Raw genomic sequence first — 23,245 nt, 5'->3', positions numbered from 1 at the left:
ATGTGTATAGATACCATCTCATTTAACCTTTGCAACAGCCCATTTTATGGATGAGGAAACAGAGGCTCGGAAGAAACAAAGCCAGTTGCACAGGAGCACAGAGGGCCTGGAAGTGGGGGAATTGGGTTTAGAGCCCACATCTGGCTGCCCTAAATCCTGTATTATTTTGACTACCATACTGCCCCCCGTAACCCCCACTCCAAATAAAGTTGGGACACGTGGGTGACAAGCCCTTCTAGAATACCCAGCATAAACCATAAGGCCATCCCTGCAACCCCCATGGGCTATGCTCGAGTTGTTCAAGCCTGCGTCCCCCTCCACTGGCAAGAAGTAGAAAACGGGGTCAAAGTCTCTGGCAGAAGAGGAGCAAATGCAAGATGACAGCCCCGTGGCCGGCGGGCCTGCGGGCAGGAGGGAGTGGAAACGGGTCAGTGTCCAGGGCAGCACTGACCCACTTTGGGGCTCATTTCCTCTCTCTAAGCCTTGCTCAGGCCCCTCCTCCCCTGCCCATTGGGACTAGGTGAGTGGGCTGGCCCCTACCCACAGGGGAGCCAGCGACATTGGGAAGATCCTTCCCTCTTTGCCTCTGTTGGGGAAATCATGTGCCTGGTACCCTCAGTGCCAAGGAGACCTGCCTGAGAGATTTCAGCACGCCCATCTGAGCAGGAACAAGGGGCTGGCTCGGCGGGCCCTGGGAATCATTCGGGCAGCCATTACAAGCTAGTGGTTTCTCTCTAAACATCCACAAGAAGGACATACCTCAAAGAAAACGGTGAAAACTCCTCCCCTTGATTAAGCACCGCTATGTGCCGGGAACATGACGTACCTCATAAAGAAACTGCAGTGGGTGGAGGGACCAGAGTTATATTCAATTTTCCCGTTATAGATGAGGAAAGCAAGGCTCAGAGAGGTTCAGCAATGTGCCCAGGATCCCACAATAGGTCTGCTAGGACGTTTCCCCAGCCTTTCTGCCTCCAGGGCCCCCAGCTTTCCCCTCTGTCCTGAGACTTGCCAGGTCTCTACTCCAGAGCAGTGGTTCCCAGTCACAAAGAAACTCATTAAAAATACAGGATTCCCTAGAAAATTCTGAACTGGCAAGTCAGGGATGGGCCCTGGGAAGCTGGATTTTTTAGAAGTTTCTGGTGGGGTTGGGAGCCCCATATTAAGGAGGCATTGATCTGAATGTGGAAGGTGAGTTCTAGGGGGTGGTCCCAATAACTGGGGACTGGGTTTCTGGCTGCCTTCACCTTGTTTGATTCAACTGGATTGGGAGTCCAGGGGACCAAATGGCGGAACTCCTGGAACGTGAGGGAATTTGTTGTCTGAGCACCAGACCTCTCAAAAGCTCTTGTTTCAACCCCAGCAGGTGGGCCTCAGAGGAGCGTCTCTGCCTGGGGCCTGCATGCCTGGAGCGGCTGAGGGTCAGGTGAAGGCAGCAAGGAGGGGATATTTTTGCAGCTGCTGCCCTGAACAGCCGCCTGGGGCCCCATCGGGCCTGTGGACACAGTCTCCCGGCTGGGGGGCAGCCATGGACCACCCCTGACCACCACCAACTTGACGAGGCATCTGGGTCTGGGGCACAGTAGACCCTCAAAAAAACACGGCAGTGGTCTCCACTTGCCCAAGGCAGAAATCGACTGGTCCCTGATTCCGTTTTCTCCCCAACACCCGTGGCTCCTGGCCGCCACACCTGTCCCCTCACCAGGGCCTGCCCACCTGTCCCGCCTACGTCATGCCTCCTCACCTCACGCACCACCAGCCTCCTCTCTGTAATTCACACACACCTGGGCATTTTGCTCTTTCCTTTCCCGATCGATCATGCTGTTCTCTCCACTCTGCCTGGCCAGCTCCTTCTCCCGCTGGTGTCTCCTTCAGAGCAGTATTTCCTGACCACCGTCAGGAGCAAGCCAACCCCAGCCTTAAGACTCACTGTCTCAGGCCATTGACCCCTTCCTAGCGCACATCATTGTCATTGTTTTGTTTACTTACAGATCGATATATTAAGGCATATACTCCACGCAGCAAGAACATGCATCTAGCGTGGTGGTTGGCTCATAGTAGGTGCTCAAGAAGGTTTTATTTAGTGAGTTAATGAATAATTAATGAATGGTCTCCAACCCGTGCTTCTAGCTGAATGTCTTCACTCCTGTTCCTGGCTCCCTGTCACTTCTGGATCTTTTGAAAATGGAAGATGAAAGGCACTGACAAAATCATAGTGAAAAGATGACTTAAACAAAATGTAAAGAGAAATCTGGGCAAGGGTGGTGCTGGTGAGAGTCCCCAAGCCCAGCAGAACAGACACACCAAGGCTGTGACAAAGTCCCTTCCCTCTAAATTAGGAGCGATGAGAACCAGTGCAGTTGGAGCAAGAGGCTGGGCAGAGACCAGACCAGCCAGACCACACTCAGGGGAGCCCCTCCGTCCCCCAGGAAGGACTTGGGTCCCTCCCTGCAGATGGGCCAAGCTCACCAAGCCCTGGGTCCCAGCAGAGCTGACCACCAGGGGCCCTAGTGCCTGCTCCCCGTGGTCACTCACCTGCTCTCAGCCCCCCCCACATCCACAGGACCTGTGCTGCCAGCCTCAGCCCACTGCTGGAGGCCCTGGTGGTTGCTGCCCAATGTGGGAGCCGAGCCCCTGTGTTCCTTGGCCGAGTCAGAATGATCATATTCGAGATGAGACGATCAAGAAGACAATGGAAACATCTCAGGGGGAGAACAAACCCGAACAGCTCTGCAGGAAAAGTCAGCATGTGTGTGTGTGCATGATGTGGTATGTGTGTGTGGTGTGGTGTGTGTCTGTGTGTGTGGTTTGGTGTGTGGTTTGTGTGTACACGCTCACATGCAGGCACATTTCTCCCAGACCTTCTCATTTCAAGTCCCCCCGCTCCTGCTTAGAAAATCTTTACAAGAATCTCCTTCCAGCATGATTCTCCTCTGAACACCTCTCTCAACGCTCACCTCCTGGTCCACGGGGCAAACAATGCCACGACGTCCTTCCTCACTCAGGCAGAGGGCCTGTCCCTAGCAAAGGATGGACCAGGTGGACCCACACACCGCAGCACTGGGGTGGGGTGACTCTCTCCCTCCCCTTCCCCACAGCAGCTGCTTCCTAATCCAGCTGCACGCAGAGGGCAGGTCTCGGGAGTTATAAATCACGTTCAAGGATGCTCTGAACTGCAGAACCCAAGCATCTATTCTGGATCCTTATTTGACAGATGAGAAACTGGGATCAGGGAGGGGAGGCACTTGCCCAAGGTCATACAGACAGCGACGGGCACACCCAGGGGCAGAACCCAGTCCCCTGACTCTCAGCTTAGTGCCTGAGCCAACACACAGCCCTGCTTTCAGGAAGGTTACAATCCAGCAGGCACGGAGCTGTGTTCGTTCATTCATCCATGCGTGCGTTCATTCGTGCATCGATTCATTCATTCATGCACGCGTGTGCACATTCAGCCCATGCTCACTGAGCACCGCTACGTGCGCTTACTGTGTGCAAAAGCACCGACTGTGTGCTCTGGGGGCATCACGCTGGCTGAGCCGAGAGCTGCCTTCAGGGGGCCCTGCCTGGCTGTGGAGACAGGACCAACGGTGGGTTTGCTGAGCAGCCTCGCCTTCCAGGCTGAGGGCAGATGGGGGAGGGGCTCGCAGGCGGGTGGGATTGGTGGTGTGCTGGCGCCTAGTGTGTCCTGCATGGGTTAGAGGAGCCAAGATGGGGCGGTCCAGTGGAAAGTTCCTGGTTCTGGGGCCAGTGACTCTTCCTGTGTCATAGGGTTGAATAAGCTCATTTGAGATGTATGCACGTGGGGGGGTGTGTGTGTGTGTGCGGTATGTGTATATGGTATGTGTGTTGTGTGTGTGTGTGTGTGTGTTGTGGTGTGTGTATATATGCATGTGTGTGTGTATGTGTTGTGTATGTGTGTGTGTGTGTGTGTGTGTGTTTGAAGGGGGAGCCCTTGCTGGTTTCTCCCCCAGCAGCCATGACAAGGCAGAGCTGGGGGACGGAGAGAAAAAGAAGTTGAGGGAGGGAAGTTGCTGACTCCAAACCTGAGCAACCAGCCAGACACTCAAGGACCCCAGCGGCCAGGCAACCTTCCCCCTCCCCAGCCGATACCTGTCCCCCAGCCCCATCTTTTCTTTCCTCCTCCAGGGACACCAAGACCCAGGTGCTCAGTTCTGGCCCCTCTCTCTCTCCTCACACTTAACCCCACTTGCTGGGCAAACATCTGCCCCAGGAACGGAGCAGCTGGCAGAGCTGGGACTGAGGGACGTGTGTCCTGGGGAAGAGGATGCCTGGGATTCAGCCTGGCTCCTGCCAAGCCCTGGAGGAGACAAACAAGAAAGGAAAGAACGGGTCAAAAATTCCTCAAACACCACCTCTGTGCCCAGGGCCTGGGGAGTGCTTGCACCCACTCCTTGGTTTAATTTTCACAGGCGGGGACCTGCTATCATCAAACCCATTCTACAACCGAGAGCCTGAGGTTCAGAGAGGTAAAGGGGCTTGCCTACGGTCACACAGCAAGACAGCACACGGCTTACACCTGAGCTTATCTGACTCCCAGGCCCCATGCATGTTTCATTCTGCCACATTTCTCTGGGCCTCAGTTTATCCATCTGTAAATGAGAGGGTCGGAGCAGGTAAGAGGTAATAAATTGGTTTATCTTTCATGCCAACTCTGGTCCACTGTTAGAACTGCCTGACCACGGTTCTGAGAATTCTGAGCTAAGGCTGGGCTCGGTGGGAAGGAGTACGGTCACCCACTAGCAATGTCTGCCCTGGCTCAGGAATTGAGGGTTATAGCAAGCATGTTCTTTAAGAGCCGACTTTCTAAGGGTCCTGCCAGCTCTGGCGTTTTGGTGCTAGGATGAGCTAACCCTCATCTCTAGTGGTCTCGGGTAAGTCCCTGCACACCTCTGGGGCTCGGGTTCTCACTGGGTCTGGCCTGGGAACGGCTCCCACCAGCCCCTTTGTGAAGGACAGAGCCAGCTGCTCAGCCTCCCTCTACCCAACCTCTGCTTGTACCCTCAGCCTTGAGCAGCTGTTGCCTAGCAACAGGGGGTGGGAAACTTGGAGGGGTTTGCAGAATCCTGGAATCTGGGCAAACATTCTGCCTATCTCCCACATCCCAGGCATGGGCCTTGGAGACCCCAAAGTAGTCCCGTGATGGTCCCCAGAGCTGGGGTCCAGGACCAGGTAATGGAGGGAGACAGTTCTCCAGGGGCCATGCAGCTGAGCTCAAGCCCTGGCCTTGCTAGACCAACTGTAGATCTGGGGCTTGTGGTCTCACCTTCCTGAGATGGGTTTCTTCATGTATAACATTGGGGTGACTCATCCCAACCCGGCCGAGGCACAGGGAGGGTTACAAAGATGATGGATGTGAAGGTGCCTTATGATTCTTAACCCTCCAGACCCTTCTCCCTCTGAGGACCTATCTAGAAACTCAGAGTGGCTCAGATGTTCATTCCCCTGCCCAGAGGTCATGCCTGGGACCAAGGTCAGTCTCTAGCCATCTATTACAGTTCACAAGCACCACTGTGTGTCAGGTGGGTGCTTAGGACATCAGGGGAAGACTTGGGACTCGTGTCTCCCTCCTCAGGTTTGTGACATCGGGGTCCAGCCTGGCCTGGCCTGGCACTTGCAGCACTCCCTAGGACCCTAGGCAGGATGGACAGAGGTCCTTGGTTTCATACACAGATGGGAGCAGGGTCGGGGGAGGGGATCTGCAGAGAGATAACCAGGGACGAGGTCTTCAGACAAAGAGGGGTGTAAAATGATGGGGAGGGGAGAGGAGGCAGCAGGAGAGGCAAAAGCCTATGGGAGAGGGGGAGGGAGCAGAGATACCGAAGAGAAGAAGAAGAAGGGGGTAGGTGAAAGGCTGGGGGATGCTGGAGAGAGAAGGGGCCTCAGGGTAGTAGAGAGGAGAGGGGCGAGCTGATCTGCACACTCCTCGGAAACCTCTCGGGGCTGGAAGGGCTGCCAACCAGGAGTCCGAGTGTTCCACTCCCCAGAGCTGCCCAGGACACAGTGACCAAGTGGGAAATAGAATGATCATTCCAGTCTCTTCGCCAGAGCTCTGGAGCCCCCGCTGCTGCCAACAGGCCTTCGCTTAGGTTGCCTGGGATTCTGAGGACCAGGGCCAGGTCTCCACTGCCCCCTCGCTCCCCACACCCCAGGAGGGCAGGGCTCCCTTGTCCTAGAGGCCCACAGGCTCTCCCAGGTAGGGAGAGGGATCTAGGGCTCAGACCCAAAGCAGACATCCCCTCTATGACCTCCTTCCAAGTGGATACTCAGAATCTTCTTGCACTCTTCCCTGCACGGGGAGTTTACTATCCCCGGGGCAGCCCAGTCTCTCCCAGGATAGTCCCAGGAAGTGAGGCTTAGTTCCATCTAATGAATGGGCAGGAGTTAACTGGAAAAAGAAGGGAGAGGAGGTGCTCTAAGAAGAAGAAACAGCGATGCAAAGGCCCTCTGGTGGACCTCTGACTCACACAGTGGGTCAAAGTCTGAAATCTGAAAGAAGACCCGGGCACTGCAGGGAGGGGCTGGGGGGTGGTATAAAATGAGGCTGGAGAGGGAGCAGGTGCCAGTCCCTGGAGGGACGTGTAGACCAAAGCGTGGGCTTCAGTCTTTGCGCCTGGAGCAATGAGGAGCCATTGATGGTTTAGGCTAGGAGGAGGTGCTGGTGTTCGGATTTGCATTTTAAGAAGATCCTTCAACCTGCAGTGTAGAAGATGGGTGAGAGGGGCCAGAGTGGCAGCAGGGAGTCCAGGGAAGAGGCTGCTGCAGTGCTTTGTGCACATGATGATGGGAGCTTGGGTGGGGGCAGGGAGTACTGGGGGCGCAGAGAACCAGATGGACTGGAGGCCCATTTGGGAGAACAGATAGGTCCTGTGGATGGATGGGGCTGGGGCGGGGGCATGAGGAGTCTGGGGCAGAGCTGACTGCTGTCAGACAGAACAACTGACCCACAACTCTAGTGTCTTAAAACACTGCTTCCTGGGCCCATCCAGGCCTATTGATTTCAGATCTCTAATGACTGGGTCCAGAATCTACATTTTTAAAAGGTACTTTCAGATTATTCCAAGAATCAGTCCATTCATCATGGGCAATGGCTAGAATTTGGGATGCCCTGAGTTGATTCCCCATTTTAAGGAGGAAGAAACAGGCCCCTGAAGGGGAAAAATGCTTTTCCAGGATCACACAGGACTAGTATAGTAGAAACAACTAGCATTAGATGTCTGATCTATTCTTCTTCTTCATGGTTTCCCTTAACCCTGGCCAAGAGCCCTGGGCAGGCTCTGGGGTGCTGGGAAGCACAGGCTTCGCCCTCACAACGACCTTGGTTCAAATCCAGATTTCACCATTCCCTGGTTGGGTGGTGTGGGCAAGTCACATCACCTCTGGGAGCCTCAGGAACCTCACCTGCACGGGGCATGGAATAGGTGCCTCAAAAGATGACTGAGGCGTTTGCACACGAGATAGTGTGCCCTAGGTGCCTAGCACGTGCTCAGTTCAGGGAAGCTCTGGTTATTAAAGTTCATCCCACTGCACCAAGGGCAGCCTCAAGTACAGGTGGGAGTGAGTTTGTGTGTGTGTGTGTGTGTGTGTGTGTGTGTGTGTGTGTGTGTGTGTGAGACAGAAAGAGAGACAGACAGACAGAGACAGAGACAGAGAGAGATGGGGTGTTTTGAAGTCTTCCCCTGGCCAAAACTATGTTCCTTCTCCTCATGACAATCACAATCGCCATGTCTGAAAGCCCACCGTTAAAGCCACACTTCCCTAGGCACTATTTTTTTCCTTGCCTTCTTGAGCACAGAATTTTGCAGTGGAGGGAATAGAGGCTGGAGGGGGGGGGAGGTGACCTCCGCAAGTCCCACAGGCGGTGGAGGCAGAGTGAGGACCCCAGCCTGGCTATGCTGCACCCCTCGCGGGTCCAGGGCCCCTGGGTGCCGCGGGGCCACGGTCGGAGCAGGAGCACGGACTCCCCGCGGAGCCTGGGGAGGAGGTTGGGCTATGCATTCGCCATAATCAAGGCGCAATCAACGCTAATCAGCGTGTTCTTGAAATAGACCCAACTGGATGGGGGAAGCGAGCAGCCGCCTGGGTTTGTATAGCGGCAATCAGAGGGAGGCAATTTTAGATCTGCGGGAACAACAGCTCTTTGTCCGTGCGCAGGGACTCTGCCGAGCTCTGCGGAGCCCACTGCGGTTTGGGGATAAAAACACTCCAGTGGGGGCTGCAGCTGCCCCCGCCCAGGAAGGGGGGGGGCGTTCAGGCAGTGGGTCCAGCTGCCTCCAGGGTGAAGTCCAAACTCTCTAGCACTGTGGCTGGGCACCTACTATGTGCTGGGTGCACGGACAGCTGCTTTTTTGGTGAGAGGTGGGCTCCCTTTTGCAGGAGAGGGGTTGGAGGCTCAGAGAGGTGGTAGCTTCACTGTGGGTCACTGGGCTAGTAAGTGGCTGAGCTGGGATGGGAATCCAGTCTGTCTGACTCCAGAGCTTGAGCCTATTCCTTTTATGGGGGACCATCAGACCCTAGGAGACCTTATCCTAAGTTAAGCGAACACCCTAATGGAACTCTCAGGTCTTGCAAAAATCACAAAGCCTGGGGATTATTGGTTCCAGTTTGCAGATGAGGCAAATTGAGGCTCAGAGAGGCAAAGAGACTTGCTTGAGGTCACCCAGATGATGTAACTGGTGGAGGCGGAATTCAAACCACATCTGTGAGATGCCAGAGCCCCCAGTTGAAATCACTAAGCTCTGGACTTCTTCAAGGGCCCAGTCCCCACCACCGCCTCCAGGAAGCCTTCCCTGCCAGCTCTGGGGCTGCCATTCTCTACCCCTCTGAATGACGCTTGGTTATGGAACTGGCTTGGTGGTTAGGTGTGGCTGGGGGATGCACTTTTGGGGCTTTTGGGGACCCAGCATCATTCCCCCCCGTCTGTTGGTGCTGGCACCCCCTGATTTCCCTTTGGGGTAGTAACTCTCAGGCAGAAGGAAAGCTCCCTGACAGCCGGTGCTGAGTGAGGTGGGAAGTGCTCCAGTCAGTCAGGGGCACTAACAGGTGTGAAGGGCCTGATCACAAGGAGGGAATGCACTGGGGAGGGGCGGTGCAGGCCAGGCAGGAAGCCACAGCAGCGGCCCAGGTGATGGCGGTTAGTCCAGCAGTGGCTGGAGTGGAGGAGTGAGTGAATTTGAGAGGTACCGAGGAGGAGGAACGGGGAGACTGGCTGACTGGTGGAATGTGGGGAGTGAGGAGGATTCTCAGGTGACCAGCTGGACCCACACGCCGGGCATCCTTGACTCCCCTCACACCCACTTCTAACCCCCCAGGAAATCCTACCTTCAAAATATGGCCACAATCTGACAACATCTGCCCTCTCTCTCCAGTCCAAGCCCCAAGATCTCTTGCCTGGATGACAACAGCTTCCTCACTGGTCTCCCTGCCTCCACCCAAGACCCCACAGCAGCCTATTAAAGCAGAAATCAGGTTATGTTCCTCTTCTGCTCAAAACCCTCCTGTAGCTCCTTATCTCACATCTACACCAGCCTCCCAGCTGTTGATCTGCCCACCACCTCTCTCACCTCCTTTCTACACGCTCCCCTTGTTCCCCTTGCTTCAGCCATCCTGGCCTCCTAGCTGCTCTGGGAACAGTGCAGATAAGCCCTCACCCCAGGGCCGTTGCACATGCTGTTCCCTCTGCCTGGAATGCTCTTCCCCAGACAGCCACAGGCTCCCCCGCCTTTCTCCCTCCTCCCCTTACCTGACCATCCTATTTAAAATTCCCACACAACTCCGTACTCCCTGGCCCTCCCTATACCTCTTCCCCACTTTATTTCTAGCCCCATTATTTATCATCTTCTATACTGTATATTTTTACTTTTTAAAATATTCAGTCATCTTGTAATAACCTATAATGGAAAAGAATCTGAAAAAAATGTATATATGAATCATATATATATGATTCAGTTTTATAAATATATATAAAATTGAATCTCTTTGCTATACACTTGAAACATTGTAAATCAACCATACTTCAATTAAAAAATATTCATTGTCTTGTCCTCCCACTAGAATGTAAGCTCCGTGAGGGCAGAGTCATTGTGGGTCCTCAACCAGTATTTGCTGAATGAAGGAAGTGGTTGGATGGTGGTGTCATTTATTGAGACAGGAGGAACAGACTGGTGGGTGTGGGGTTAGAGGAGATGAATTCAACTGGGAAACTTGAGTTTGAGATGGCCCAGTGGACTCCCAAAAGGAGCTGTTCAGAAAGCAAATATACAAGCACGGACCTTAGTTTCTTCATCTGTAAATTGGGCTAATAATCCCAGCTCCCTCAGTGGGTGTGTGTGGGGAGGGCAGGTCTGCTGAGATAAAAGGGCGGCAGTAATTAGCACACAGTCAGCCCTCAACAAAGAGTGGCTTCCTTGCTTGTGTGTTTCCTTCTCCCCTCAAACAGCTGTGAGAAGCTCGCTATAGACAAGTTCCCTGTGACAAGCTTGAAGCCGCTGGCATGTCCATAAATGTTTGGAGAATTATGTGGCCCAGAGGAGGGGTCCTGCCCCGTTTGCTTCTCCCTCCTCCTGAGGCTTAGCTCACTGTTTGCCCAGAGGCCTCAGCAGAGGCTGGAGCCGAGGTTGAGGAACATATGCAGTGGCAACATCCTCCCCTTCTCTCTCCTGTTATTTCTTCCAACCATATGAGAATCATTTTCCATTCCCTGCGGGCCTGCGTTTGTAACCAACCTCCCAGTGGTGAGGAGAGGCTTTTTAAAAATAGCTTTATTGATTTTATTTTTTGGAATATAAAAGCAATAGATGTTCTTTGTTACAGAAAAAATTAGATGGTATAGAAAAAAAGGAGAAAATTAAAATCAGCCCAAACCGTATCACCCAGAGATAATCATCATCTACATCTCAGCGTCTGGCCTTCTCATCTGTGTGCTATATTTTTGTGTCCAAATGGGTTTGGGGCAGGACACCAGGGCAGATGGAGCAAGGTAGGAACTAGGGGGAGGCCGGGCAGGTACCAAGGCAGGGCCTAGTGACGGGGCCTCTGTAATTGCTAGTACATGGTCAGAGCAAACCCACAGTCTGTCCCACGTCAGGTCCATCCTTGAGAAGCTTCCCTGTGCTACTCATATTTTATCATCATTTGCATATTCACCTATCCACACTCCCCTGGAAATTTTCATATTTTTAATACCTTTTCTGTTTATTGGGAGCTCTATAAAACAAATGCCATATAGCCGCTATCTCATTTAATCCTTAGAATAACCAAAAGAGAACATTCCTGTGATTAGCCCCATTTTACAGATGAGGAAACTGAGGCCCAGGGAGGCAAAATGACTTTGTCCAAGGCAGAGAGCAAGTTCAGAACCAGCATGCAGGTCTCCTGACTCCAGCATCCTGAGCAGAGCTACATGTAACAAGAAGCACATTCTCTCCATGTGCCAGACACTTTAGGCGCACACCATTGTCTCCTTTAAGCCCCTCAATGTCCCTGACAGAGGGGCTTATTCTCTCCAGTTGCACAGATGAGGAAACTGACATCAGAGAGGTGAAGTCATTTGCCTAAGGCCACACAGCCAGTGAGTGAAGCTGTTGAGAATTGAAGGCAGGGGCATCTGGGTGTTGCGGTAGCACTGCAGACACAGCTCAGGATGGGGCGGGGTGAGAAGGGTGAATCGTGCCCTTCTGTCAAGGGCAGCCTCTTGGTCCCTCGCCTGGAGCCTCTGGACCCTCTAGTCTCAAGTTCCAGTCTCTGCTCCAGTTCTGACCTCACTGGTCAGAGCCTGGATCCCAGGGACGGGGGTTGGGTTTAGCAGCAGCGCCACCTGGTGGCTGATTTGCTGCCACCAGAGCCCGTCTGAGCCCAGGACTCCGGGTAGGAGGGCAGTGATCAGGGGAGGTAGGTCCCCCACCTCGTTCTTCCTTGTGGGAGCCCCAGGTCACCCAACAGCCGCCTGGTATAGAGAAAAAAAACAAGGACTCTGGGTTTGATAGACTTGGCTTTGAATTCCAGCTCAGTCTGTGTGATGCTGAGCAAGTTCCCCCACTTACTTCTCTTGAGTTTGTTACCACATCTGTAAAGTTGGAATGAATCGCAGTTGCAGGGTAGTTTTGAGGCTAATGGAAAATACCTGACCCTATCCCAGGTGCATGGGAGGTGCTGAATAAATGATACTCTCAGCGATCAGTAAATGACACTTGCCTTTGCTCTGCTGTCTCCTCTGACCCCTCTCCCCACTGTCTGCTCACGGGGACCCACAGATCAGGCCCAAACCCTCTGCTGGGTTTCTCCTAAGTCACCCTTCTTTGGTTGGGCCCAAGCTCCTGTTCAGACCAGGCTATGAGCATCTTCTCACTCTAGAAATGGTTCGCTTTGGGAAGATACTCAAAAGGAAGGCAGAGAAGATTCCTGGGAGAACAAGAAAAGCCAAGTGTTGGCTAGAATTAGTCTGACACACCTAGGTGGGGGGTGGGGGAGTCTCTCTGGAAGAGCGAAGCCTGCGCCACTCTCTCAAGGTCAAGGTCGTGGAGTCCTTAGCCCAGGCCCACCTGGCCCACCGCCTCCCGTGGTTTGCAGTTCAGGCTGGGCCTCCCCATCACTGCCGGGCTGCCCCTGCCTTCATTCACATTCATGTCAGGTTCACTGCCTTCCCCCGCCCCCCGGAAAGCATTTCTGAGCGCCCCTCCTCCCCTTTCCTCAAGGCTGCATCCTGCAGGGTACTCTCCAGAAACACGCTTACCACAAGGTGACCCCAAGTGCCCCTAGAACTCTGGATGGCTCCATAGCCCTGCAGTAATGACCAAGGGCCCTGATATTTTTACAACTCTTGATGGCCCTCAGTAACTCTGACATACTCTCCAATGATTCTCCATTTTCCCCAGTGGTCCCCTATATACGGGAGTACGGGTACCATCCAGTACCCTCAATCCCTCCTAACTCCCAAAGGGCTCCATCACTTACTGATGGCTCCACATAATTCTACTGGATTCCTAGTATCCCCTAACTTGTCTTTTATGTCTCCAGGGCTCCCAATGGTCCCTTCCACTATCAACACCTCACTGGCCCCAAACGTTCCCTTGTCCCCTCAGGGAACCCCAGTGGCAGGATATCATTTCTGGGAAACTATGGAGACTTCTAGAGGTCCCCAGTGTCACCAGAGGTGTTTCAAGGCTCCTGAAGACCCTCAGATCTTTCCCACATGGCCTCCACCACCATCCGGTTCCCCATGGCCTTGAATGATCCATCAGTGCTCATGGTGGCACTCAGTGCCTTCCAAAGGTGGTCTATGGAAAGTGCATGGGCCTTGGAGCTGGAGACCCCAGGCCTGTTATCATAGCTCTGCAGCTATCCAGTTCTGGGACCTGGGGCAGCCAAATCGACTTCTCTGAGCCCGTTTGCTCATTGGTAGGATGTGACCACCATGCCAACCCACACGGGGAATGAGGGCAAGATGCTACCTATGGGGCCAGCATGGTTTCCAGCACCAGGTAGGTCTTTAGTGCCTATTCATTCCCTTTCCCATAGCTCCCCACTCTCAGGCAAGCTGGGCATTTATTCATCGAAGCCCCTGCCCCAGGAAGCATCTGCTCTGTGCCAGGACCTGCACTGATGCTGGTGTTACCCAAACCCCTTACTCTGAGAAACTGGGGAGGGCTCACCACAGCCACACAGCAGGTGAAGTTGCACGATGTGTTATAAGAGTAAACCAGGGCTGGGTGGGGGGGACTCTGGTTTTCACCATATTTCCCCAAAGACATTTTTCTGCCTCTGCCTTTGCTCAGGCTGTTCCCCCATCTCAAATGCGCTTCCCTGCCTGGCAAAGTCTTCCCATCCCTCAAGGTGCAACTCAAGTCTCCAGTCCTTGGTTAAGTGCTTTGGTATGTGGGCTCTAGGCAGACCCGGCAAACCTCGATCCTACTCAGCTCATCCACTTTCCAGGTGTATCCGGTATCATTTTTTGGCAAATTATTTATGGTCTCTAAACATTAGTCTTTTATATAAAAAAATGGGATGAATAACACTTACCTGTTCGGTTTGTTGTGAGGCTCTGATGAGGTAATGTAGGCATGACACCTGGAACATAGTAGGTGCTCAATAAACTGCTCTGATCCTGCCCTTGGCACTCCCTGAGCACTTGTCCCTGGCACATTCTGCCCTGGAGTTTCTCGTGGGGTGGTTCTGACAGTCCAGCTAGCCTGAAGCTCTGAGGGCAGTGCCTGTGTGGCTCCTCTCAGTATCCTTCGCGAAGTGGACCTTATTCAAAAGTGAGAGACAGAGAAGGCCAAGAGTTGGCAACAAAGACTGACTCTGCTCCCTAGCGGGTCATGAGGTGCCCAGGCCAAGGGCTCATTTAATTTTTCACAGCCTGAGAGGGTGCAGGGGGCTGAGTATGAGACGGGAGGGCAGAGGACTTCTAGGGGCATCTTGAGCCATCTATATTTCCTCTCTGGGTCACATTTTCTTCAGCATTCTACTAATGGCCAATCCAAGGCCCAGAGAAGTGGGCACACTTGCCCGGGGCCACACTGCAGAGCTCAAACTGGCTGGAGAAAACTAGGGAAGACACAGCAGCTTCTCCCCATGCACTTGCCCCTGTCCAGAGGAGTGTGGGCACCTCTCCTATTGACTAGGAAGGGCAGGAACACTCAAGACAAGGGGCTGTTCCACTTTTCTCAATACCCCTAGTCCTGGGTCCAGGCAAGGAACACAGTGCATGCTCAGTAAAACCTACCGAATACATGACCCTATTTTCCAGAATTCGCAGTTCTCAGCCAAAAGTGCCAGCTATTTGCTGCCTGATCCCCTCCCTCACCCCAGAGAAAAATATCTTAGGCCTCCCCTCTCCTCTGGTTAATTGCAGCACCTAATAGAGCTAGGCTGCAGAGTCACACCTGGCCAGCAGGGGTTGCTAGACACACTGCAGCCTGCAAGGTCTACTGGGTGAATTAATGCCACAAGTTACCAATTCTGTAAGCTCGAGAGTCTGCAAATCAGACTTTCTGGGAATGAGGGAGACCCACATTTCCATGACGCAGCCTCTTTGTGTCTTGCTGCTGATCACTGCCTAACACAATATACTTTCAGACACGAGGAGGGCACGTGGGCAGGGGACAGGTGACTGAACCGATCCCCGTGGCTCTGTGAAGTTATAAGGTACTCAGGGACCCTCTGGGGAGTCACAGGGATTTTCTGAATTCTGGATCTTTGTGGGATGCTTTCCCTGTGAGCAGATGTTACCACCTCACAGATGGCAAGAGACCAACACAGGTTCAGGTGGACCTGGATTTTAAGCAAAAGAGCCAACCAGACAGGAATGAGCAGACCCTGTGTGTAGACGACCTTGCTGTGCCATGTGCTAGCAGGACAAAGCACACTCCATGGTCCTGAGCCACTGTATGGAAATCTCAGACACAGATTTAGAGATTTTTGTCTAAGTTCTGAGCAACAACACACTTTGAGAGCTTAGGCACAATTCTTTCAGGATAATGATAACCAGTGTGAATACAAAGCTTTTACCATTCACACCCAGAGTTCATAGGATCTCACAGTCAACCCAAGTTTGAAGCAGGAGGTATTATCCCCATTTTAGAGATGAGAAAACTGAGGCTGCCAAAGGTGGATCCCAGAGCCCAAAGCAGAGCTGCATGCTCCAAATCCTTGTCTCCTTCCACCCCCCGTTGCCTGCCTCAGACACGCAGGGCTGCCCCCTAGGACAGGTGCATGAGCTTTGTGGCAACCATTGCTGCCATCACGAGGTGGCTCTCGCCTTCTCTGGGTCTTGCAGCCTGAGGGAGAGTAAGGCGTAGTGATAAGGGGACTGGGCTTTGGGTTCAGACAGAGCTGACTTCTCTTTCTGGTCCAGCTATTTACTAGCTGTGAGGCTCTGGGCAAATGGCTTGACTTCTCTGTGCCTCAATTTCCCCTGTCTGTAAAGTAGGGGAAGTAATAGACAAATAAAGTGGTACTGTGGTAGGATGAAAGAGAGAAATTTTGTAAAGCACTTAGCACACAGTAGACATTCAGTGCATGGGGATCACATGAAAGGCAGTGTGGGCTCCTGAAACAGCCCTGGGTGTTTCTAACTTGTAATCCCCAGTTGAAACAGCAACCTCCAAATGCCAAGATGGTTTGGCAGCAATATCACGGAAGTAATAAAACAGGAAGAAGCACCCGATGAATACCACTCTGCCAGGAACAGCCACAGAGAGTTTGTTCACTTCTTTAATTTTTAAAAATGAGTAAGCTGACAATCGTGTACCCTTTGAATACCCAATAAAAACGTTCATTATGCAAAACAGTACAACCTTTTTCATTTTTTAATAATACTGTAAATATTTCAGAAAGGATGTATTGTTTCTAATGAATATCAAAAAAGTCACTGCAACGACGTTTCGCCTGCCCCCGCATTTCCCTCCCCGCCCCCCAAAGTTACCCAAATACTAGTAGGAAATTACAAAAAGCAAAGAACAAAAACCCTCCCTCCGCCCTGCACCATGAGTCCCGTGAAGTAAGTGAAGTGCTAAGTGCCACAAGTACAATGCGGCACGTCCCCAGCTAGGACGCGGGGCTGTGCGCTGGTGACAGTGGCTGGTGGAGAACCGGTAGCAGGAGCAGTGGGGAGACCCCCTCCCCGACCTGTTGGGAGAAGAACAGACGAGGATGGACACAGGTGGGGGCTCAGCCGGAGCCCCGCTCTTCCTGCATCCATTTCCTGGGTCCACCAGAGCAGACAGCTCATCCGACTTGCCTGGGGGGCGCTTGGCATCCCTCTTAGCAAACGCGGGCTTCAGACGGGGGTTGGCTGGGGCAGAGAAGCTGGGCATTTGGGCCAACCAAACACGCAGGTTTATTACAGGAAACTAAATCCCCTGTTTGGAGAAAACTCGCATTTCCACCGAATAAGATAGGGAACATAAAGGAAAAGGATAAAGAATGCACCTTCCTCCCTGTCCCCAAATAACTCAGGATCCAAGGCAGAGGCTTGACGTCAAATCCAATCAAAGAAGAGAGGGGTCAGCCAGGGAGGCCTGCAGCAGCACCAAACACCCCCCCCCCCAGACCCCAGGGCTGTACTGAGGGAGGGGTGGGAGCCCCCATCTCCCCAGCAGTGAGGCTGAGGCTTCTCAGCTCCCTGGCCAGAGAGGCAGGTGGGTTGGCTCCTGGGAGAAAGGTAGGGAAGAAGCCTTGTGAAAATTCCAGGGTTCTGCTGGTGACAGGAAGGATGGGGGGGGATTGGAGGTCACAGGATGGCAGGAGAGGGAGGAGGGCAGCAGTGACAGCAAGAGGGAGGAAACGAGGCAGGGGGACAAAGAAGGGGCTGGAGGAGGAAACCAGGCTCCAGGCCCAACCATAGCTCCCTCCCGGGAGGCTGGTGGAAGGTCCTACAATGCAGATCCCGGCGGGGGCAGTGGCAGGACAGACAGCCGCAAGCAGAATAGAGGCTGCTGCCTGGGCCCGAGAACCAGCGCGCAGGCAACTCCAGCCAGCCCTGCTGAGGAGGCCAGAGAGGCAGAGCCGAGGGTGCGAGCAGACGGTCAGGAGGAGCCCCGCCACAGGGCCGAGGACCTGGCTGGTCTCGAGGATGGGAATGCTCATGGATGAAATCAAACCACATAGTTTCCATGATAAACTTGATTTTAAATAAGGGGGTGAGGGGCAAGGGACTGCCCACCTGCAAGTCTTCAGAAGAACCCAAGATCAACAGCAGGTCTGCAAGCCAAGGAGGCCCGCAGAATATCCCCAAGAGATGTAGCCAGGTGGGCAGAACCTCAGAGGTCACCTGATCCAGCCCTCCCCACTGGGGACACGCAGAAGCTGAGGCCCGAGAGGGGAGGGAAGTGCCCCAGATCACTCGGTGGGGCCAGGGAAGAGGAGGGCCTGCCACCCAGGAGTCCTGAGTCTGCTGGGACTTCTTCTTCTCGGACACAGCCTTGCTGTCTGCAAACCCACCTCTAGGAAGCTGGGGATGGGAAAGGGAGGGGCTGAAGGGGAAGCATGGCAGCGCGGAGGAAGGGCAGCTGCGCGCGCGGTCAGGGTCAAAGGTGGGACACGAACCGGTTGGTTCAAAGGCTGATGGAGGGGGACAGGCATTGCTCCCGCCCACCTGCCCCACAGCCCGAGTATAAAAGTCTGACCCTATGATACAACTTCCTAACCCCTAGAAAATGCTGGTTAAAACCGTCCTAGCACAAGAGGATGGTACTAGTCCCTGTACAGGATTATCTCTTCGTATTATTACTCACATGGCAACCGGGGGGCGAGGAGGGGATGTGACTTGAAACCAGAGTGGGTGCGGCCACATTAAAATTAACTTGTTAATAAATCCTGTGCAAAACGAGCAAGCCTCTACCATAAGATGAAGTACGTGGTTCAGGTATTCATTTGTACACAGGGCGGGGACGGCGGGGACGGCGTGGACGGCGGGGACGAGGAGGAGGAGAGGCATCAAGGTGGCAGGGGCGCTCAGAAGTGCGTCTCCTTCTCTGTGATAGCTGCAATGGTCCCGTCACCCTTGAGTTTGGCGTCACAGTCATTTACCGTCACCGTCCGTGGGGCTGCCCCAAGCTTGCCCCGTGTGTTCAGATCGGCGCTGGGGGTCGTCAACTTCCGGAATTTCTACATGGTTGGAGAGGAAAAGAGCTGTCTGAGAGTGGCTGCCAGGGTCCTGGGCCTGCCTTGGCGCCTCCCAACGGCACGGTGGACACCTCGGGGCAGTGGAGCCACCAGCCCCAGCCCTGCCACGCAGAGCTCTGTCCTGGACGATGCGTGGACCTCCGGGTCTCAGTTTCCCGCCCCCACCCCCGGACATGGGGACACCAGGGTACCCACTGCTATCACTGGATGAGGAGTAAGGAGACAGTGAGCGGAAGTGCCCACCCTGTACCTGGCCCGCTGCAGGTGGCCAGGACGTGAGAGCTGTACCCAGGGCTGCTTGCTGCATCCCTCCTCCCGTGGAGACAGGGAAGCTGGGGTGTGAGCCGCTGCTCAGCCTCACTACATGTGGGGCAAGTCACCTAACATCTCTGAGCTGTGTTTTCCCATCTGTGAAATGGGATAGGAGTACCTGCCCGAAGGGCTGCTGTGAGGATGAGCTACGGCACCTCCAGAGCCGTTCATATAATGATCGCTGGATAAACGGGTACGTTTCCCACAAAAGGCTGTCATCACGCTCCCCATCCAGGGGAACAGGCGGCGTGTGTCTGAAGACGGAAACGTTATCCCTAAGGCCACAGCCTCACGCCGCCTGGCAGAGTGGCCGGCTCTGGGCTGGGCGCAGACAGGGTGGCCATCGTCTACTCTACCGATGAGGGAGTGGAGGCCACGGGCAGACCCTGGACACACGCTCCTGCCCCCTCGGCCCGGCCTCGGGTCCCACACCTCAGCCTCATGTGCACCTCCAGAAGACATCAGGCCAGGATTTGGGAGGCCTTTCCTGGGCATAAACCTTCTCCCCAGGAAGGCTGGGAAGACTTTGGGGTGGCTGGTTTCTTATGATCAAGGTTCTGTTTTCTCTTTCAGATCCTGCCGTGCCTGAGAGAGGCTGGACCTATCCTGCCCGGGTGGGATTAACAGGCAGATCCCGCACCCCTGCCCACCCCTCGGCAATGCCGAGCACCTCCTGGGTGCCAGGCACGGTGCTAGGCTCCTGACACAGGTCAGGAGCTGGGAGCACGGGTTCTGGAACCAGACACCTGGGCTTGACTCCCAGTCCCACCACTTAACTGGGGCAAGAACTTAACCCTCTGTGTCTCATTCCCTTATCTGTCAAAGGGGGTCACAGTGGCACCTGCCTCTAGCGTTGTCATGAGGTGGCCTCAGGTTTGTTGACCCATCCACAGCTCTTAGCACAGACTACCCACCCTCACAGCAATTCTCTGACCCCATTTTTCCTTCCAGACCCTTCCCATCAGCGGGCAGAACCTTCTGGAAATGGAGGGAGGTGAACTAACTGGCAGGGGCCTGCCATGGCCAAGGTGTTAGGGCTCCAGGGCTTCTCTCCTCTGGGCACGTGTGGTCCCAAACCAGAATTAACAACTGCCCTTGACCTACATTCCCTGCAGGAGCGGAGGACCCTGACTTGCTCCGAGGGCACGAGCAGGCTGGAGAAAGGGACCTTCCCTCTCAGCTTGCCCCTCCTGGCTGGATGTTGGCTCTTCTGGAGCTCAGGCCCCTGGGTGGGCAGGAGGGCTGGCTGGAGCCGACTCTGAGCTGGCTCTCACCCGTGGGTGTCTGCACACATGCCCCATGCTTGTGAGACACAGGTCAGCCCCGAGAGCCCCGAGAGTTGGGGCAGGAACGAGGCGGCGGGGGGGCACAGGGTACCTGCTCCATCACTCAGAGGCTGTGTGCCCTTGGGTAACTTGCTTCACTTCTCTGTGCTCAGCTTCCTCACCTGTGACATGGGGACAGGAAGCGCCTCCATCTCACAGGACTGCTGTGAGGATTCAGTGGCCTAGTGCTTGTAGATGGCTTAGAGCAGCGTCAGGCACACAGCAGACAGTTTGCAAAATGGGCGAGAAGCTGACTCAGACCTTCTGATCTGCCAGCGGGTGGGAAAGGAGAGTGAAGAGAGAGTGGGTGCGGGGGGTATGACGGGTTGGGGGCCGCATTCACTCTGCTACCAAGAGACCACATACTGCAGGATTCCACTGGCAGGAAACGCCCATAAGAGGCACACACACAGAGACAGATCTGTGCGTGTCTGGGGTTGGGAACAAGGCTTACTGGGAATGGGCATCAGGGATCTTAAAAATAAATAAATTACATAAATAAATAAATAAATAAAATATTTGCAAACTGATTTATGGTGATGACTGCACTACACAGAAAGTTACTAAAAAAAACCCCCACTGAATTGTGTACCTGAAATGGGTGAATTTTATGATATGATATAGAAAACATACCTCAATAAAATTGTTAAAACATTTTGGTTTGCCAATTTTTGGCTGTGTGATCCTAGGTGAATGACTTAATTTCTCTGAGGACTAGAGGAGATGCAGCACGGAGAGAGCTTGGCACAGTGACGACACAGGATAGGTGTTCCGCCAATGTCAGACCCTCTCCCTGTGCCCTGGGAATGGGGTTCTTAATGAACAGAATCAACAGAGCAGTAACAGCTAACACTTGGTCTCTCTCTCCCAGGTTCTGGTCTAAGTGCTTTCCCTCTGCATACTCACTGAGTCCTCAAACAACCTCTGTAAGTGAGGGACTGCTGTTGACCCATTCTACAGATGAGGAAACTGAGGCTGAGCTCAGGGAAAACGTCTCAACCCCGAGGCCTCAGCACAGCAGTACTGACGAATACCCGCCAGGGAGGAGCTGGCCAGGCTTCCCCGGGAGACACACAGGGGCATGTTCTCATCACACCCATTGCTCAGATGAGGAAGCGGGGACCCAGACGTGCCCATGGCTGTGCCCACACTCACCAGCCCTCCCAGCACAGCCAGCCCCACCCTGGCCATACCCCCCCCCTCTGACCCGCCCTTGCTGACCCCTACTCCCAGGCTGCTCACCTCCGGCAGCGTCCCCTCCGTCTTCCACACCTTGATGAAGACCCAGAGCGGGATGCAGAGCATGGAGGACAGGGCCATGAGCCAGCCAATGCCATAGCCCCAGGCGGGGTAGGTGTAGATGTTGTTGTACTTGAGGGGCTTGTACTTGACCAGGAAGAAGATGAAGATGCCCTGCGGGGAGACGGGGAAAGGTCCCTGGGGCGGCCCTCAGCCTGCGTGCGGGCAGCCAGCAGGGGAGAGTCAACCCCGTGTGGTGGCCTCGGAGAGGTGAGGCCCTGCTGGGTCCACAGCGAGAAACACGGGGAAGTGACCCCCACAGATCCCGGGAGACCCTCCCCGACCCCCAGGAGCCTCATCTCCAGCCTCTGCCCAGTCAGGAATTTTTATTTTTTCCTAGCTACTTCTCAGGGCTGGTTTCAAAGCTGTCTTTCAGAACTAAGATGGTTTGTGAAGATGCTCTGAGATACTTCCAGTGCCAAGAATGGGTGAAGAGCAGGGGGTTTTGTTTTTTTAATTAAACATCTTCTCACAAAGGCCTCTCCCGGTCTGATCTGAGGGGCAGAGCGTGAGCCCTCTTTACCCTCACGCTGTTGCTTCACTGTGAACAGCAGAGACAAATGCCTTTCATGGGACCCTCGGCCCCACAGAAGCAGGTCCCAGTCGCCTTCTATACATATGCAGGCATAGAAGCTGAGGTCCCAAGAAGGGAGGTGATTTGCTCACAATCACACAGCAAGCTGGTTGCAGGGCTGGGGTCCTAGTGAGGCCCCCTGGCCAAGCCCAGAGACTGTCCCCACAATGCCAGCTTTGAAAGGTGTCAGGTGCCTAGGACTTTCTGAGGGCACAGAGGGTCCCCAGGGGGACATCACCTCCTCAGTCTCGGCCTCAGCCAGGTCTGGGCTCTGGGGTGGAGAAGTACGTGGGTGGGTGGGCTGCAGGCGGCTCCTGGCAGGGCCCTTACCGCACAGATCCCGGGGGTCACGACTTTCCAGCACCATTTGATGAGCGACAACGGCCGGTAGCCAATCATGTCTTCGATGTTATCATAGAAGCGGTTGCTTCCTGTCCAGAATAAAGAAGATGGGCACACACACCCCAGAAGATTTCTGTACAAGACTCAGAGGGAAGGCTACGAGTGTCTGGTTTCCCCAGCCCAAGACAAATTGCGGCAGGAACCCTATTTACCGCTTAAAAACTACCAAGGTGTTACATATGTGAGGTGTCAGGATAAACTGCAGTAGAAGGGACTCTGGTTCAATACTGGGAAGACCCCTTCTGACCTTGGGCAGTGAGGTCCAGGAAACGGGCAGGAGTTTCTGGGGGAAAGGAGGAAGGTGGTCCCTCTGAGGCAGGGCCAGGGGCTGGCTGACCTGCACGGGGGTGGGGTCAGGTCTCTGAAGGTGAGGGCCGGAGGGGTGGCCTGTGGGGTGTCTGTTCCCGAACCACACTTGGGAGTGTGCATCAAACAGCCCAGCAACCCTGACGCACTCATCATACGGTTTGGGGAACTGGAGGACCAGAAGGCACATGCTGACTGAGGGCCAGGCACTGGGCTGGCTGCTTTGCCTACACTACCTCCTGCTCGGAGACATGGTGACTTTTTACACTACTCCATTTTGCAGATGGGAAAACTGAGCATCAGGGGCAGAAGGACAGAATCAAGGTCATAGTGTCTGAGCCGGGAACCCCTCCCTCTGCTGCAGGGATATAAAAGCAGGAGGGTC

General features: G+C 54.2%; 1 protein-coding gene across 5 annotated transcripts in view; it reads right to left on the bottom strand.

Annotated features, from left to right (window-relative positions):
• SLC6A11 (solute carrier family 6 member 11) overlaps nucleotides 1-23,245 on the bottom strand; it is a 193,319-nt gene that overhangs the window by 51,449 nt on the left and 118,625 nt on the right. For 2 of the 5 annotated variants that reach the window (XR_014251414.1, XR_014251415.1), the window contains exons 12-15: nucleotides 22,483-22,583; nucleotides 21,522-21,692; nucleotides 18,359-18,624; nucleotides 14,035-14,262 (exon numbers count right to left, since the gene is read on the bottom strand). Coding sequence is in view for 1 of the 5 variants with exons in the window: in XM_082415714.1 (XP_082271840.1) it covers nucleotides 18,472-18,624; nucleotides 21,522-21,692; nucleotides 22,483-22,583 (425 nt within the window). In the remaining 4 variants the exon portion in view is untranslated. Of the gene's footprint in view, nucleotides 1-14,034; nucleotides 14,263-16,216; nucleotides 18,625-19,072; nucleotides 19,209-20,401; nucleotides 20,549-21,521; nucleotides 21,693-22,482; nucleotides 22,584-23,245 lie in introns of those variants that run through there. The other 3 variants (XR_014251416.1, XR_014251417.1, XM_082415714.1) reach the window with 3 other exon arrangements.

This window comes from Balaenoptera physalus, assembly GCF_965194825.1.
Source record: "Balaenoptera physalus genome assembly, chromosome: 11".
NCBI classification, from domain to species: domain Eukaryota; kingdom Metazoa; phylum Chordata; class Mammalia; order Artiodactyla; family Balaenopteridae; genus Balaenoptera; species Balaenoptera physalus.
The sequence above is the reverse complement of the archived record's forward strand: the minus strand, read 5'-3'. Positions and strand labels throughout refer to the sequence as shown.